The following is a 19070-nucleotide window of genomic DNA, read 5'->3' as shown; positions in this document are numbered from 1 at the left end:
TTTGCCTTTTCCTGATATTTGTGCTAAGCTACAACCACTCTTCCTTGGATACATTATATACATACACACACACACTCCAACATAATTTTCAAGTTAAGAAAAATAATGGCTTTATTCTGCTGTACTTCAAAAATTCCAGCTTGGATAAAAAAGTCTTCCCCACAGAACTCGTGTCTTTTAAATAGCTGCAGCAGCCCAAGAACAGGTAAAATGGCAATTATTCAAAAGTGCAACTTTCACCTGATTAAGTCACAATATTTTCAAAGTATTCAGGTATGAAACTCTTCTTTGAAAGCACTGCTTATTGTTAGTTCTTAGAACCAATGTATACTTCTAGAAAAACCGAATCACCACATTATCCATTCCGGATTTTTTTATTGTAGCTGCACCTACCAATTTTGAAAGTAAGCAAGTAGTATTTTAATCAATAGGGTAAAGTTATCTTGTAGCCCATTTTCTAGTTTCTACATAATCCCAGTAGAACTGCAGAAAAAATAACATCATCCCCATTCCCCAACCTCAAACCCAGAGCTGTCATTCATGTAAACACAAGTAATAACCAGTTTGGATGTTTCCTGCATTTTCATTACTGTGGATGGACACAAGCAACGGAGTCAGCTCTCACAGTGCTGCTTGGGACTGAGACAGAGAGGAGAGCAACCAGGGAGCTAAACAGAAACATTCCCACCCACGCATAAAGCCATGTTAAAAAGTTGTACAGCTCTGCTCCGCCTGGTTGTTCCTCCCCCTCTTCCTGTTTGCACCCAACAGCAAATCCTGTTAGTACCTCCAGCTCCAAAGACATAAACCTTTGGCAGCCTGGCTGAGATACCAAAACATCTCTGAAACTATTTTAAAAGTTAACAAAAGCCAACCCATTTAAAAAAAAAAAAAAGTCAAAAACCAATCTACTTGTTTCACATTTGTCCCATTTGTCTGTGAGAGGAAGATCACTTGGGGAAGTGCAGAGAGTTTTCTTCAGAGCTTGTGTAACTTTTTTTCTGGCTTTTCTTCCCAAGAAGAAATTATCTGCATTCCTAAGAACCTTCTCCATTCACATGTCAATGTTTTTCTTTCAACAGAACCAAGTTCAACAAAGGAAGTCCTAAATAGCCAAGTGTGCATGTGGGCACATCCCCTGGGTGTCGTGGCAGAAGTACATGCTGCTTCATCTCTAACTCAGCATTTGAAAAGCAGTCCCTGAGTCTCATGGAGACTCCCAGCAGCAGGATTCTGGGAAAAGGAGCTGATCCTTGAGAAGGCCTCCATACAGAGAAAAAAAAGCAGCTTTCTAAGGGCCAGAACCCATGCAGGCAAAGGTCTTGCTGGCTGTGAGGGAACAGAGAGGGAACACCTTGTTTTCAGTGCCACAAATGCCATTTAGAGAGCAGCAGGACAAGGTGCTTCAGCCTGATCTGCCTTAGTGACAGAAGGGAGCCTGCTTCTGAGAGTTGTTCCTGGCCACAGGTGAGAGGCATTTAAAGGGTGGGCTGGGAGATGATGGAGCCCAAGGCAGGGAGCTCACATCCATACCCCTGGCTTTTTCAGCCTCTTCGTGGAAGGATGCAAAGATCAAACCACCATGCTTGCTCAGCAAGCGCTGCACTGGCACAGACATACTCCTCCGCAGTGATCTCCAGAAAAACACACCTGTGTGGTGTCAGAAACAAGGATGCCTCTGAGGGCTCAGGATCTTGCTTGTCAAGAAGCATCTGATTCACACTTTACCTGTGAAAGACAGAGATACTTACCACAGGTGCGAACACGCTTTGAGTTTGCAGAAGCAGGTATTCATAGAAGAACATGTTTTAACTCTTTCTGCTTTTTCTTTTTATCAGCTGTCCAAAGCACACAGAGTTTGTTCTCAAGCAGGGCAACATATTACAAGAGTAATTCCAACCTCTTTAAAAAGTAATCAAGCAGGACAACAAACAACAATGTTCTTTTGAAATATATTCAGGAAACAATCCCTTACAGTCAGGCTGGTGTTCTGCTGTCATCTAGAGGGAGAGGGTGGAATCATCTCCCCAGGTACCCTCACACATGGAAATACTCATTTTTTCACTAAAGAACTTCAGCCTGCACCCTACAGACCACGGCTTGCTAACATACAGTAAGTACCCTGTGTACGTCTGTGTATCCTTACCTATCAACACTGGAAGGGAAAGAAAGCAGAAGTGCTAAGAATTAACAGTAGCAACAGTCCCATAAATTCAGCAGCTGTCTCTCTTTGTAGCCTTATGATCAGGAATCTTTCTGCCAGCTTGTCACTTGATAAGGAAAAATGTAAAATTTTTTATAAAAGCAAGGAGGGGATTACTCTCTGGGAAAACCAAAACCAGTAAATCAGTCTACAAGGGCAATAAGGTTTTTTAAAACACCATCGATTTTGGAAACAGAGATCAGATCGCATCATTGTACTTAGAAGAAAAAAAAAAAAGGCAAGAATTTGTTGGGTTTTTTATTCAGCACAGATAAAGCTCAGTAACAATTAAGTTAAGCTCTTGAATTTCATTTTGCATGTAATGTTACTGTGGAATATTACAATAATTGGATGGGGACCTTCTAAGCGACTCTTTATCTGCTATACTGATGATTCAACTGATGCTGATGGATTTTATAAATCCAGGGCACAGTAGCAACCTGTAGAGCCCCAGACAGACAGACTGTGCATGGAGCTGTTCCTTGGTACCTACACAGTACAACCAGAGTCTCTGCTGCATCTGGTAGGCGAGCACATCAGTGCTCTGGGCCCACTGATACATAGAATTGACCTGCCTGTACGCAAAATGTAAGTTTTTTGCATGCCCCAGTTATAGCACCTCTGAAGAGTCAGGGGCTGCCAAGAAAGCATGAAATCAATCATCTCCATTTTCATGGTGAGAGTTGACCAACCTATAACTTCAAGCTGACATCTCCCATGCCACAACATGTTTTGAAGAGTACTTTGACAAAGTAGCTATCTTTAAAGTACAGTCTTCAAAAAGAAAGGTCTGATTCCATAGGAATCCCTTATAGAAAACTCTTCACAGGCTTAGCAGCATTTACCCTAGTGTCTTAGCAGAACAAAATCATTATATTTTTCTTCTCTTCCAAACAACAATGCAGCACTGTATTTTGTGCTGCTACTTTATCCTCACACTTCAGTGCTGCATGATGTTACTACAAGGACATGCAAGAATACTTGTACAGAACTCTGTCTATTTCCTGACATACTACCACAGTATTTGTCCTCATTTTTGCTAGAGGAGGGTTAGGGCTGCTGGATAAGCAGCCTTTTCAGTTGTTTACTATAGCTCGCAGGTGATAAAGGAACATTAGGGAGAAAAAAACCTCAGAAAACACCAACGAGAAATGGAGGGATTGTGAGAAAAGGGACAGAAAGTCTTCACAATACATGGTCCATTGGATACACCCAGAGCAGGATAGGCCCAAAGAAAATAAAAAGAAATCAAGGAAGAGAATGCCAAGAAAAATCCATAAACCCTAGGATCCCTCATTCACTGTCTCCTCCAGATGGTGGAAGCAGTGACGCAGCTATCCCTGCCACCGGGGTGGGCACAGGGTCTGCAGCTCCACAGGGCTCTAGCCAGGGTACAGTGTTCACACAGCCCAAGCAGTAACCTCTGGGATAAAACTCCAGAGAGGAGAGAAAACAGTCACACACTCAGCACTAGGTAGAGACATTCTTCTTTGAAAAACAAAAATCTACTTGCTGTGCAGAATATTTTGTACTGGGAAGGCGTTAGTATTATATTTATTAAATGGTTAGAAGCTCCTCGCTGTTATCTGAGCATGATTAAGTAATGGTACTTCACAACTTATCTAAGGCCATTAGGTGAAATGATGTCACCCTCTCTTTGGCAGTCATTCCTTACGTTGTCATCACTACTGCCTTGAGAATATTTGGCAAGTTATCTCCAGGAAAAAAGAAAAAGTGACCCTACATGAGACTAATGTTCCTATCCAACCTAAGTGAAGTATGTAGTAAAGACACACACCCTAGGCATTTCCCCCTTGTGAAAAGGACAAAGATGCAAATATTCCCAGCAGCCCCGTTTTGCCCTAATCACATGATTAGGTGTCACCAACAGTATTTATGCTGTAAGGGTTGTTCATGTTGTTCATATTGCAGTAGAACCAGCAAGGTCCACTCAATAATAAGACTCCATTCAACAAATTGCTACACAAACAGCTAGTTAAAAAGTTGATCATCCAACTGCACCAGACTAGAAATTGTTGGAGAAGAAAAATCAAGAGTCAGAGAAGTGATGTGATATACCCAGAACCACAAGCACCTGGTACAACAGTGTTTTGCCAGTTATTATGCCTAGCATAAAGGACACAGCCAGCATAAAGAGGAACCAATAACCAAATTGTATTTGATACAAAAGGGTCAGTACATGGGTGAGCACTGGGGGTACAAACAAGTCAGATTATACATAATTGATATCAATCCCACTGACCCCAACAACAACACCTCACAACCAACAATGGGTGGAATAAATGGTGAAATGCAGTTTCCCATAGAAGGGACAGGAGACAACCGAGTCAACAAGCCAAATCCATAAGACCAAGGAAGCCACACACTGAATCTCTACACAGCCCACGTTTACAAAAGCCAGGCCTGACTGGAGCCCAGTCCCAGGGAGGCAGGAGGTCCTTCCCCAACAGGAAACTCTGCACAGTACATCCACCAGACAGACACTGCCCCTTCCTGCAAGTGGTCCCAGCTTTTATCCCGAAGTGGGACACCGGACCTTTGCTTACTTAATGCGGGACACCTGGGGCTCCTTTACCTAATGGCTCTCCCTGCAAGGCCGGCTGCACCCTGGAGGGAAGCTGAAAGGGAAACTCACCCCCCCTCTGTGAAGGGCTGTGGGATCACCCATATGTCAACCTTAATTTGGGGCTTGGGGTTGAAACCCCAGCATTTCAAACACTGACTGTCAAAAGAGTTTCCTGTTGATAGCAGTTCATTGCCTCTGCCTTACCAAAGTAAAATAAAACTTTGAAAGCCACAGAAACATTGTGCCACTGACAAGCATCCCAGAAGGACTGAGCTCTGTCCTCACCATGCCTTTAACTAAAAATCTTCCCTCTGTGCAGCTGCCTATTTACACAAAGCCAAAAAATGCAGTTTCTACCCCATTTAGTCAAAATTGGCTATAAATCCAAGTCCTCTTTGAAGGACAGAGTACTAAGCATACAAATATCTTTTTTTTTTTTTCTTAAGAAACTAGGCTAAAAAAAAATCTTACAACCCCAGGATGATGTGTTTTCTGTATGATTTGTTACCGTCTCACTGCTCCTTGGAAATGCTGGAAAAGGTCAGAACAACCAGAAATTATGATAAGAGGATAAGAAAAACAATATAATGTGCAGGCAACTCCGAGTCTAAACTCATCTCTAAAACAAGTCTGGAAAGCTTCTAGGAGTGCTGGCTCTAAACATGACTTAACAACAGATTTGGTCCTTTGGGTCTGCTGTCTGAAACCTCAACCTTCACCCTGACATGAGGTTGAACTTCAACACCAAGTCTGATTCACGTTAAGCCATCTCAGATAACGCTCCCACAAACAACACCAAACTATGAATACCTTAAGAAATGCCTCTCCACAACCCTCTGTCTGGATCAACATTAACAACTGACATGCAGGTCAATGGGATGCTGCAGGAGGAAGCCCAGCCATAAGGCTGCCCCTAAATATGCACTAGTAAAAAGGAAAAAATAATTGCTATTTCACATAGAATGAAGCAAAAAACTGAGTAGTAGCCAAAGCCCTAAACAAAACTCAACAGCTTGATAGCCCTACGTATCGGCTCCTCTAAATTACAGATTGCAGACACAGAACAAGTAATAAACAGGATGCACGCTCCAGGTCAGTCTCCGCACAGTGACACCTTAAAACCTGCAATGACCTGAGACCAACCCAAAAACCTTAAAACCTGCAATGACCTGAGATCAACCCAAACCCTACCCAAGGAGTTTCTGTGGAGACAGAATGAGGCAGCAGCGGATGACAACCTTTAAATCAGCCAGACAGCTCTTTCAACATCCACTGCAAACCTGATGGCCCAGACTAATGCTCACAAAACCCTTAATCCTAATCCTGCCCTGAAGCCCAGCTCTAGAGAAGCAACCCTGCCAGACCAAAATTATTAGTAAGAAGGTAGCTGCTAACCACAGCAGCCCTAAATTTAGCTCAGCAGCTTGTTACATTGCAAGGAAAAATCCAGGCTCTCCACCCAGCAATGGAACAAACTCCAACCCCAAATGATTCTTAACACTAGAGGGGCTGTTTCTTGGCAGACACTGAGCTACGTGTAACAAGGTGGCAGCATCGGTTCTAACATTCATTTCATTCAAAATCCCGAAAAAAATCTTTCTGCTAACCCTGGTGCAGCATTGAGCAGCATGTGCTTGCTGATGGTAATAGCACACAATCCATCTGCATTTTCCCACCAGAAAACCAGGTCCTTTGTGCCAAGAAAACCCAAAGCCCAGTTCAGCACCAGAGAAGCAACATCTCCCACTGCCCAAATTTACACAGTTCCCTTAGATGTAGCTATACCCTTTATTATATACATCCAGGAGAAACCAGGATCTTCCTGTGATACCACAATCAACTAAACGATCCCTATCCTGAGGCGACCAGGAGGTGGCCAGCTAGAACAACCTAAACATACATCAATAGCTCTTCTAAAAGTTTGTCTCTCTGCTGATTCTAGCTTTAACATTGCACAAGGGTTAAACGTCCAGGATTTAGTACTGTTGCCATCACTGCTTGATGTACTTTAAGATCAGGGTCAGAGACCTCAGCGATCTCGGTCATTTAGGACGTGTTTCTGATGATTTTGAAGGTGATATAAATCCAGGTCAAGACTCTTACTAGTAGAACGTTCCCCTGTCTGCTTTCTCTGCCTGTTAAAAATTGAAAATAAAGAGGCAAAGACCATTCACTTCCAAAACCTTCTTTGTATAAAGTCTCCAGCAGACAAAGAGCAGTTATCTATGTTTCAATAGAGCATAAATCCAGCAAAAAAATGTCAATAGCAACTGTTAAAAATGGTTGAGAGAAGATTTTTTGGTTTTGTTTTGTTTTAAAACAGAACTGTCCAAATGCTTGATTTTTGTGTGTCACCATAGATATCTCACTTCCATATACTTCGATGGCTTAAGGAGAACTTACTGTAGAGAAGATCATAACAATGAGAAAGAGTCTCTCAAGAAATGTAAGAGCATTTAAGGAGATGAAAGGAAATTAATATTTTGGTGTATACTGTAATAACTTAGCCTAATCCTCCTGTTGTGACCTAGACAAGATTTCCTACTGCCTCAGCATAAACTATTCCCTAGTGCACAATATAAGCAGTCTTGAATATTTACTGTGAATATTCATTTACGTATTTATGAGAAATAAAATTGACAGATATTTTGCCTATTGACCAACACCAGTCAGTTACACACAGAAAAACAAAGAAAGTGGTGAGTGGTGGCCACATGAGATATATTTCTACAGAAGTCTTGGCAAGCTGAGAAGGTGCAGGACAGCGGCGATACTCTCTTCAGAGCTATAAAAATCTAAGTGGCACAAGTTTAAACGTTGCTGTGCCAGCAAACATGCTTCAGAGAAGCAGGTTCATCAGATCCAGGCATATCACAAAACACTGCGCTGAAATCATAAGGGGTAACAGCTCCAAAAAAGATATTGCATCTGAAAATAAAGATTGCTCCAGCTTGCTGGTGCTAGAAAATTGCTCACCATGAGGGTGTTTCACTTGGAGTGAGCTGATAGAGATGCAGATACATGGAAATGGAGAACAAGCTCAAGAACTTGCATCCTTTGCCCGTTTCTTACGACTTAGTGTCTTACATCAGCAGCACTTAGTGCAGGGACACATTTCTTGTTTAACTCTCTCTACACGGGAGCACTTTACTGGCACTGCCATATTATAAAACCTGACTTTTCACATGTAATCAGAGATATGTCATAAATGTTATATGGTTTAGCTGTTTACTTGGGCATTTTTCTTCCAGTCAGAGCTCTTCTGAGCTGCTGGGTCTTATTCTGTGTCTTTGAGCACAGTACAAAAGTAAATCACTTTGTGGATTCAAGTATGTGCTTTGCATTTAAACCGTATTATGTCTCTATTCTGTTCAAGGTGAATAGTTTACACGGTTATTCAGAAATCCCAAAAACGACAAACGTACAGAAGCTTCTTGTATCAATTCTGAATTTGAGGCAAGATCATCCTAAGAGGTATGAGCTATCTGTCAACTCTAACATTATTTTTATTGATAATAAAGCCTACCTTTTTACAATGGCAATAAAAGCTGAATTGAGTCCCTCAGACACATGAGAAGAGCAGGGTGTTAGAAGAAAATACAGTTTCTGTTCTTTTCCTGTAATTCAAGTCTGTTTAATGTCACTTTCCATAAAATCGTGGCTTAACATTTTTTTTTGGTAACAGGTTCTTCAAAATTTGAGGAAACAGGTGCTCAAAACCTACTTTAAAAACAGCTGGGATGGCATTTCAGGTCTTGGCAGGAAGAAAAAAGCTGCCAGGTGTCACGCCAGGACCAATCCAGGCCAAAGACTGGTGAGTGCCTAGCCCTGGGTCAGACCAGAAAGGACACGTTACAGTACAACCATAAGTGTACTTGCAGCACCCTCACCCACCGCTAGTGCTTTATGCGGCACTAAAGTTAATTGCTTTGTAACAGCCGCCTGCCAGAGAAAAACAACAAATAAACTGCCCCCAGGCTGCCCCGCGACAGGTAAAGCCAACCGAGGGAGTCCGTAGTCATCGGGCGAGGCCAGTTTTCCCTCCTCGTAACCCCCGCTCCCCTCAGGAAAACACCTCCCCTCACAGAGCCCGCCGCTTCAGGGGCACACGCCGCCGCTGAGGGGCGGGCGGAGGGGGGTTGCCTGCCGGTGCTGAGGGGCGGCGGAGGGGCCGCCGACGGACACACACCCCCAGCCCGCCCCGTCCCCTTCGGGTTTGGCCCGCGCGCCGCGTCCCAGGTTGGCGCCAGCGGCGCCGAGGCCCCCGCGCGGCCGGCTCTGGAAGCGGCAGCGGGTGCCTTTAGGTGTCCGCGCCGTTCGCCAGCAGGGAGGCGGGTGCTTTCTCGGTTAGCAGGGCTCAGGCGCGCGGAGGGCAGCTTCCCCCCGCATGGCGTCACGGTCAGCGCCGGCTGGAAGGACCCGGGCGCGTCCTGGAAGGTTCCAGGCGGGGAGGCCGGTGTCACGGGGCTATCCGTCTCCATCGGCGGCGAGCGACGATGCCGGAGAACGTAGGGGCTAAGGCCCACGGCGGCGCGGGCAGCCGGGCCAAGGGCACCTACCAGGACCGGGACAAGCCGTCCCAGATCCGTTTCAGCAACATCTCCGCCGGCAAAGGTGAGGCGAGGCGCCAGCCGCAGCGCTCCGCGGCCCCTTTGTGCTGAGGGGAGGCGGCCACTGGCCTCCCCCCCGCTTCCCGGCGGCCGCTCGGGGCTGGGCCGGGCCCACCGGCAGCGAAAGGGAGGAGGCCTTGCGGGGCCGTTCGGTGCTGAGGCTTAACACCCCCCCCCAGGTGTGAGCACTGCCCCTGCGATACCAGGTGGGGTTTGTATCAGCGGGAGGCGGCCTTGGGATTTTTAACGGCAGGAAGCTCCCAGGAATGGGGCCGGTGCCTGTTGGGGGACGCAGCATTTGGCATTTGACACAAGCCTTGCTCTGATTATTCGGCATATAATATTTCAGTGTTACTCAATTTTAAAATGGCTGTAATCAAGTGATCGGATGTTAATTGTTTAAAAAAAAGAGTTACGGAAATACTGTAACGTTTTAGGTCATTCTACTATTAAGGATGATTTAGTGCCGGCAAAATAAGTGGGAGCTGCTTAATATTGGGAGGCGCTTTCTTTTCAGAAAAGATGCTTAGAGTGGAGGAGTGCTTGTAGCTCTTTGGACCACCTTGCAAACATGTTTGTTTTTTTCTCTTCCTAGCTGTTGCTGATGCAATTAGAACAAGCCTTGGACCAAAGGGAATGGATAAAATGGTAAACCTTAATTTTTTAAAACGTTAAGCTTACTGGAGATACTGTAAAGCCAACATGTTTTATATAGGATGCCATCTTTGCATTGAAATTATTTTTCAGTTTTTTTTTGTTTAAGGGAAAGTGTTAACCACATGCACATGTCAGTTTGTGAAATAATGTTGTCAGGAAAAATATTTTGCATTGAGCATCAAATTAACTAGTTATCATTCTGTTTCTCCTCTTCCTTCTCAGATTCAAGATGCTAAAGGAGATGTGACAATTACTAATGATGGTGCTACTATTCTGAAACAAATGCAGGTTCTGCACCCTGCAGCTAAAATGGTAAGCATTTTGACTATAAGATGTGCTGAAGAGTTCAGAGTCCTTCCTTCTTATTAGGTATTCCTTATGCATAATTCCTCTGGACGTGTTTTAAGACATAAGAGAGTCTAGCCCAAACCTTCATCTCTTGTTAAGAAAGAAAACTCAGCGATGTCCTAAACCCCTAGGTCAGAAGAGGATGAAAGAAGAGAAGGAGTTAGGTTTTGGTCAGGTGATCTGAGAACACAGTACTCTGGTCTTTTTTTTGAGGTGTTAAATGTAGACCTCTTTAGATTTGAGTGTGGTTGGAGAAGGCAGTGAGCTTCCTGTGACCCTTTTGCAGGAAAGGAAAAGGAAGACCTGTTAAATAAGCATGATAAGTTTTAAGCTTTGGGAGAAAAGCTTCCATAAGTGATTGGTTTTACCATAGTTGTATTTCAGCCAAATAGGTGTACAAGTATGGGAATTCAGTTGCAAAAGCTACAGACTTCGAATTAGAAAAGATGTGATTTGTCCCCATACCAAGGTTAATTTCAGGAGTGCTGCGGTCTTGAATATTTTTTTCTGTAGTTGCTAGTGTTTGCAATTAAGTAGCATCATATATAAACTTCTGTCATAATTTGTTGTTTAGTTGGTAGAGCTGTCAAAAGCACAAGATATTGAAGCTGGTGATGGCACTACGTCTGTTGTTGTCATTGCTGGAGCTCTTTTGGATGCCTGCTCTAGACTTCTTCAGAAAGGTAAATATATTTAGTATAAAAACATGACTGGACATAGTTCAGTCCCCTGTCTGCTTGCGTGCATATAATCAAGCTTAAAGTAGCTGTTTACAGTTGAGACATGAAAGGTGACTCGAGTCTTTGTATTCAGGTTTCACTCGCATTTCACTTTTGATTAAAAAAATCTGTTTAGTTTTTTATTTTTAATTGAATGCATAACTGTTGATACAGAAAATAGTGCTTAGATGGTGTGATAATTGTTCACTTGTAAAAACTCATCTTGATTACACTTGTACTTATTTTGTGGACAGAGAGGTCGCGTATGAAAGTATAAATGAAATTTGGGACCAGTGATTCTACAGGTTGGTTTTTTTTTTACACTCAGCAAATTAATCACCTCCCATCACTTACAATATAGGGGACCTTGAGAAAGTCTGGTCAGGAAAGGACACAAATTATGGAAAGCAACAGTTAGTGTAGGTTCTGTTCTGTTAGTTCAGGATGTTCCTGTGTAGTTGAGGAGCTTTTTTAGCTGTTCAGGCAGACAACACTTAGACTTCTAAGTGGAGAAACAGAGCAAGGGTGCTGGAACCTGCAGAGTTCTTCTCTGCCTCAGATCTGGACTTGATAGTGATTTACATAGACTTGCCTCATCTTGATACACACCACTGTGCTTGTCCTCTTTTTGGCCTCTGCCAATGCTTCACTTATATTTATTCCCTCTCCTGGTACTAGTGGACCAGCATCTTCTGCCATAAGAGGTGGTTAGAAGATGCCTGTCTAACATTTGCCTGTAAGCTGCCTGCTTTGAAAAGATGAAGGATGCATCTATCACATGCTGCAGAGAAGTCAAGGAACTTCATACACAACTTTAGGAAAAGGAGTCTTTGAACATCTGAAATAAAGTCACTGTCAGGCTCCTTGCAGGTATTACCTGAACAGTGGCAGCTTTAAGAATGCTAAGAGTTCAGAAAACTTTGAGGAAAGTATGCTTCTGGGATGTCAGACATTGCAAGGAAAGGTGTTGTACTTGTCTGTGAGGACAAGTTACTAGGCACAATGCAGCTTTTTTTCTCAGCTTTAACAGTGGAAAATACTAAGGGAGGTCATATGCTCAAATAGAACACATTTTGCTAAAATATCTTCAATTTATTCTGACAGAAGAGTCTTTCTAATCTTAAAAAGAGAGGATGAGGAAAAAAACCGTATTGGTTTGAAAGCGTGACTACCAGCCTTTTTATACTCTCCACAGGAATTCATCCCACCATCATTTCAGAGTCATTCCAGAAAGCTTTGGATAAAGGTATTGAAGTATTGACCAACATGGCACAGCCAGTTGAACTGAGTGACAGAGAAACCTTGCTGAATAGTGCAACTACTTCGCTGAATTCAAAGGTAGGACTGATACTTGAACTTGGTACCTCCAGGCTGGCTGAGCCTTCAGCTTTTCCCAGTTGGTATATACAAAGAATACACGGCATATCACCGATCGAGTTTGTTACCAAACTTGATGTTGCAGAAAGCCATGATTGATTCAGACTAAATTGAAACACTCAAACTGAATTTCAGTCTGAAATACTTGGTGTAACTGTAAGTGTAAAATAAACAAGCTTCAACTGAAAACAGCAACAGAGAAGTCAGGTGGGATACTGAGATCTTTTGCCAAGTTTTTGTGTAGGCAGTTCTTGTTTATGTAGAAACTTCTGAAATAGCATTGAAATCGGGACAGTGTGTTAGTTTCCTGTGGGAGAGCTGAGCACGCACACGACCAATGTGATCAAGCAATGCCCGTTTATTACAACTAAGAAAGCCCTTTTATAATGTTCTCCCACACACGTGAGTAACATGCAGTACGAGTCCTTGAGATTGGACAGTGAACTTAGCCCGCGCTTTAAACCGTCTTATGATTGGATAAAAAGTGCCACATCAGCCTTGCCAGGCTTCCTGCCTTGTGTAACTTCCTCTTCTGTCCCAACCCCTTCCAGGGGTTGTTTGTCTCGTCGAGTTTCTCCCCCCTCATTCAGGGTCACATCCTTATCCCATTCTTGCTCAGGCTGAGGCTCTTATCAATCTTGTTCTCACGCAGGATTGCTCACATGTCTATTCTCTCGCAGAAAGTCCTCTTGAATCCCAACAGTTTCCCTTTCCGCAGAATAAGGGGAAGCTTTCAAAAGACTTTATAGAGTCTAAGAAAGAGAAATTAAAATTTCTCCCTTAAGCATAAGTTTTCTGGCCAACGTAGCTGCTCTTTCCTTAGGTGGAGTAGCCATTAAGAAGATACCATGTTAAGACATTGGGCCAATGGACAGGGAGGGGAAAAGGAGCTTTGCATCAAAACTCAGAAGTCAGACAATAAAATACAATGACAATATTATTTTGAAATTAGTGTTATCAGTGTTAAGCCTCTGACCTTTTTTTTTTCTTTGCTGTTAAATCCCTTAGGTCGTGTGTCAGTATTCTAGTTTACTTTCTCCAATGAGTGTGGATGCAGTGATGAAGGTGATTGACCCAACTACAGCTAATAGCGTGGACCTCAGAGACATTAAAATTGTTAAGAAGTTGGGGTAAGAAACAATTTGTAACTAGCCAAGTTTTGTTTCTGTGAAATCAGCTTCCCAAAGTTCTAGAGTCACAGATCGATTTTGTTTGCAGAGGCACAATTGATGATTGTGAACTGGTTGAAGGACTAGTCCTGACTCAGAAAGTGGCAAATACCGGTGTAACCAGAGTGGAGAAAGCCAAAATTGGCCTCATTCAGTTCTGCTTGTCTGCTCCAAAGACGGATGTAAGTTAAGCTATTACTAGAGTGAAACCTTGTGTTGTGTGTAGTACTTGGGAGATGCAAATGGCAATGCATTTTTTCAAGATGTTGAAATATCAGCTCTGTTCCCCAGCTGTAACAAAGGGCTGCTGGGTAGTGCTTAGCTAGTTGTAACTCTTAAAGAACTTAGAGATGATACAAGAAAGAAAATAGCTTAAAAGCCCAGTATTTCTCATAATTTAAACAGTCTCTAATAAGACATACTTTACTGTCACACTTACTTGCTTTGAATCAGAAGAATGTGGAATATGGTGACAACTTGCTTCTAAAGTCAGCAGTTGTTCATAATACTTGGCTTTTCTCTTTTTAATTTGTTTTTAAAAACAGATGGACAACCAAATAGTTGTTTCTGATTATGCTCAAATGGACAGAGTGCTGCGTGAAGAGCGAGCCTATATTCTAAATTTAGTTAAGCAAATTAAGAAGGCTGGCTGCAATGTGCTGCTGATCCAGAAGTCTATTCTGCGGTATGTTATTACCAATACACTGGCTTACAGCATGTGTTTGGGGGAACAATCGGAATTGTTTGGAACACCGGGAAAATTGAAACCAAATACTAATGGTCAGGCTTGGCAGAGTGTCAGACTGACTGTAACAGTGACTGTACCTTTAGAAAGCACTAGTGTTGTCTCTGTTTTGAGTTTAATGACATCCCTGCTTTGTACTCTGAAGAATTTCAGCACTGCTAGTAAGAAGCATGCAACTGGCTAGTAGGACCTGGTTACTAAAATAGCACTGTGGCCTGACTACTTCCCTCTTGTTTTTAGGGATGCTCTTAGTGACCTAGCCCTCCATTTTCTGAACAAAATGAAGATCATGGTGGTTAAAGACATTGAAAGAGATGACATTGAGTTTATATGTAAGGTAAAGTGAGTTACGTCAATGGGTGTTAAAATAGCAGCAGTGTTTAAAGTCTACCCCAAAACTAAGTACTTGGCCAGTGCCAGTTTATTTTATGACACTTTCACAAGTTTCATGTTCTGACTATAATGTAAGAGCAGACATTTCCTTAAAGAACATTCCTGTTGTGTTGAGCATTCATATTTCTAGAAAGATTTGGGACAGATGTAAAAGCCATAGCCCTAACTGCATTTTTACTGTAATACGCAGAAGAACATTACGCAGTATACTTGCTGACTTTGCAGATCGGGTTCTGGATGATTCTCTTTTTTTTTCCCATTATTTTTCCAGACAATTGGAACTAAGCCTGTTGCTCATATTGACCAGTTTACTCCTGACATGCTGGGGTCTGCTGAGCTTGCAGAGGAGGTCAACTTGAACGGTTCTGGGAAACTAATAAAGGTCAGTGAGTGACAAAATGTTAATACCTGCTTAACATCTGCTAATTATTCTAATAACTGCTAACTTTAGTGTGTTTTAATACTGAAGTTACTACATGTAAGTACCTACTTCTAATCTGTTTAGCAGCCACTGAATTGGGAAGTGGTTTTGCTGAGCCAGACATTAGTACTGTTAGAGAACTTGCAGATACCAACTGAAGTCTCAAATGTCCAGAACCTTTTTATTTTTTCCGTCTTAACGTTTGGTTTTATGTTTTAGATTACGGGCTGCACCAACCCTGGAAAAACTGTAACCATTGTGGTACGTGGATCCAACAAACTTGTTCTGGAAGAAGCTGAGCGTTCTATTCACGATGCCCTGTGTGTCATCAGATGCTTAGTTAAGAAAAGGTAACAACTTAGTTTGGTTAGATGTATGATTCATGCAGAAATTAAGTCCCTAAATGATTTATTAAAATGAGGCTTGATGATTTTTTTTGGTTTTTTTTATTTCTGTCCTCAGAGCTTTAATTGCAGGAGGCGGAGCACCGGAAATAGAGTTGGCCCTGCGCTTGAATGAGTATGCTCGCACTTTGAGGGGGATGGACTCATACTGCGTCCGTGCGTACGGAGATGCGCTGGAAGTCATACCCTCTACGCTGGCCGAGAACGCAGGTCTCAATCCTATCTCCACCGTGACAGAGCTGAGAAACAGACATGCTCAAGGAGAAAAAACAGCTGGCATTAATGTCAGAAAGGTAAGGAATTGGATGTGCATAGCTTAAAAAAAAAAAAAAAAATGAGGTATTAGAAGGAAAATGCTTAGCTTTAGAGCTACCCTCAAGAGAGGGCAAGTTTGCGTCTCCTGACAGCGTTCTCCCTAAAATTAGTGTTGAGGTAGCTATATGTAGCTTGTTCTGAGGCTTTAACAGCTGAGTATTGATAATAGCAGATACTTAAATGCCATACCCACCAGACCAGAAACTTCCTGTATCTCCTCAAAAACATTGTTACTTCAGCTACAAAAATAGATCCATTTAGAATGATTCATCAGTATTATGAGCACCTTCCACTGCAGATACGTTAGGAGTATCACAGCGGGCTAGCTTAAATTCTCACTGTGTTTAAGCAGGCATTACTATGTTTATCTTTTTGTCTTGGCTAATTTTGACTGGGTGTGGCAAGTGCTTGGTGGGAGAAGACACATACCATAATATTCCTGTTAAGGATGGCAGAGTGCAAGCCCTTTGATAGTTGAATTTAGAGTTGACCATCCTTCTTAGGATCCTACTAAAAGAAAACTTGTTAGATTTAACTAGTCTGACTCGCACAAAGTAAAAGCAACTTGTTCTCATAGGGTGGCATTTCCAACATCTTGGAGGAGTTGGTTGTCCAGCCACTGCTCGTGTCTTTGAGCGCATTGACTCTTGCAACAGAAACTGTGCGCAGTATTCTGAAGATTGATGATGTGGTGAGTAGTGTTTGCATCGTGTTTTGTTTAATCTCTTTTCACAAGCACTGGGATAATTACCGTCGTCTAATTTGTTGTGCTTCAAAATAAAATTACTGTGTAGCACTCTCAGTTCACGTGCTACTTAGACCATTTGGCCTTCTAGAAGTTACAGTTGGAACAAAATTAAATGCATTATAAATACCTTTTAAAGCAATGAATTCAGACAGTGACTAAAAACTCAAGATCTTTAAGCAGAGGAGAAAGGAATTGTTACATTTTCTGTGGCCTTCTTATGCCTGATTCTGTGAACTCTTCTTTGCAGGTGAACACCCGGTAAGCTGAACAAAGCAAGGGGGGACTGTGCCCTAGAGCTCCTTCCCTCTAGTCTGGAACATGGTCTCTTCACCAAAAGCACCTGTGTGAATTGTCTTGAAGTCCACAAAGGCTTATGTACTTTTGTCAGTTTTAATTTAAAAAACCTCTGTTTTCAAACAGGAAATGCTGTTTATCAGTAAACATGCAGTAGTCTACCTGAGTCTTTGCTTTATAATTTTGCTAAAAATAAGGTAAAAATTGTTGTATTTGTTTTTCTGTGCTGCATGCTCCTACGTCACTCTGAAAAGTTCAATAGCAAATCATTAATTCTTGTAATACGTTCTAAAAACCCCCCCGATGCTAGCATAGAGCTGCTTTTCTAAAAGTTTTCCATAATGGAGTGGTATTGTTTCCCTAAACTAGGACTGGAGTATCTTTGTAGCTATAGCACTGCATTACTTGTTCTGTTTTGTCTCTTGAAGTCAGCAGTGGTTCCTGACGCCAGCACATGAGCTCGATATTATTTACAAAGGGCAGTTTTCTGTAGTTCATCCAAACGAAACCTACTTCTGAGAAGCCAAGAGTAATACTACTATAACTAGGCTTATCGATTTATTTAAAATCGGTTTTGGTTAACAGGTGCATTTCAAACAGTTGTAACTGTTCAGGTTGCTTCCGTCACAGTGGTGTTCCAGTTCCATTGAGGAAAACTGCAGGAATGAATGTTAATCCCTGTTAATAGCTGAAGACGTACCCCGTGCTTGTATCACTGTACCTCTGTGCATTAGCTGTGACATGGGGAAACAACCTCTGCAACTCCCAAAGTGTTACAAAGCAGGTGTACTTGTGACAGTGCTGGGAGATCACTCCTCCAAAACACACACAACAACCAACAGCATGTTTTACCAGAAGTATATACACATATTCATAGGGTTATACAATACAAACATACATATGTATAAGTAAGGTGGAGTTAGGTCAAAAGGCTTGTGTCAGCAGTTCTAAAAAAGTCATCTTTGCACCTGCATATTGTCTCCTGGTGGTTGCTTTAGGGGTCATTTTCCTCACATTGAACTGCTTGCCCATTCTTCAGAGCATGCAGATTCTCCTAAATAGTTTCTTAAACCACAAGAGTGATCCCAAACAGTTTACTGCCTTTATCTTACCTAAAGGCATTAGCACTCTAGCTTTTACTTTTCATCTGTGGCTATCTGTACTCTGCAAGGACTTAACTTGTTAAAACACAGTTGTTTCACATGTTTCTAAACTGCTTTGGGTTTTTTTGTTATGGCAAATACCAGTCCCTGACAAGCTTAATCCTTGAGGAACACATTAGTCCGTGGTGAGTTTCAAAAGAACAACCAAGGCAATCAGGGTTATTAAGCAATATTCAGAAATCATAAGTTACTAGAAGTAAGTTGCAAAGCAGGTGGTCAGTTCCCTGTAGCAGCTAGAGCCACAGAGAAAAGCCTGGCTGTCCCAGGATTCATTTAGTTTAATTAGTTCTTAATGTTACATTTCAGAGTTTAGAATAAATATTTTTCAACTTCTTGGCCTGGAAGTTTGAATTAACCCTTACATCTTTATTGCTCTACTGAGATTACCAGATCCCTCTTTAAAGGGGAAATTCCTTGGAAAGGAGAAATCTTAAAAGAGTCTTTTTCTCTACACCTGATCAGAGCTGTAGCTTTTGAGTTAACTTCCACCACTTCGTTGACCAGCTGTTGTTGACTTTCCTAGGATTTAGCAATTGAAGTAGAACAGCCAGAATAATTCAAATACTAAAAAATAAAGTGGACAGTCAATTTAAGCATTAATGCTCTGCATGAATTATTTTTTGGCTGTTTGATGCCTTACCCCACAGGATGACATCCAGTAACAGTCACTTGAGTTACTAACTTCGATTAAAGCTTTCCTTCCTCATCATCACAAACTTCCAGTTCTTGGCAAGACTTAGAACTAGTATTGTGTGTGATGTAATAATTTCATCTGGTTTTCTGTAAAACTGTTTGTGCTTCACTACGTCAGTAATGCCTTCTGCCAGAAGCAGAACGTTCCTGCGGATGCCAGTTTGCCCTTATTCTCCTTTACTCGGTAATTTTTTGTAGTACAAACTTTGAGACAGGAGACTTCA

The 19070-nt window shown here is 42.1% G+C and overlaps 1 protein-coding gene across 1 annotated transcript; it reads left to right on the top strand.

Moving 5' to 3' along the window:
- The first annotated feature begins 9203 nt into the window (after positions 1–9203).
- CCT4 (chaperonin containing TCP1 subunit 4) lies at positions 9204–18203 on the top strand. The gene is made up of 14 exons (XM_074911860.1): positions 9204–9404; positions 9996–10048; positions 10280–10369; positions 10980–11088; positions 12320–12462; positions 13510–13631; positions 13720–13852; positions 14216–14355; positions 14656–14752; positions 15080–15190; positions 15449–15579; positions 15692–15926; positions 16526–16639; positions 16944–18203. Exons 1-14 carry the CDS (start codon positions 9287–9289, stop codon positions 16956–16958), a joined length of 1611 nt encoding a protein of 536 aa, XP_074767961.1. The 5' UTR covers positions 9204–9286; the 3' UTR covers positions 16959–18203.
- The last annotated feature ends 867 nt before the right edge of the window (positions 18204–19070 follow it).

The sequence above is a fragment of the Athene noctua genome, chromosome 1, assembly GCF_965140245.1.
Source record: "Athene noctua chromosome 1, bAthNoc1.hap1.1, whole genome shotgun sequence".
Classification (NCBI taxonomy): domain Eukaryota; kingdom Metazoa; phylum Chordata; class Aves; order Strigiformes; family Strigidae; genus Athene; species Athene noctua.
This window is presented reverse-complemented; position numbering and strand designations above follow the sequence as displayed.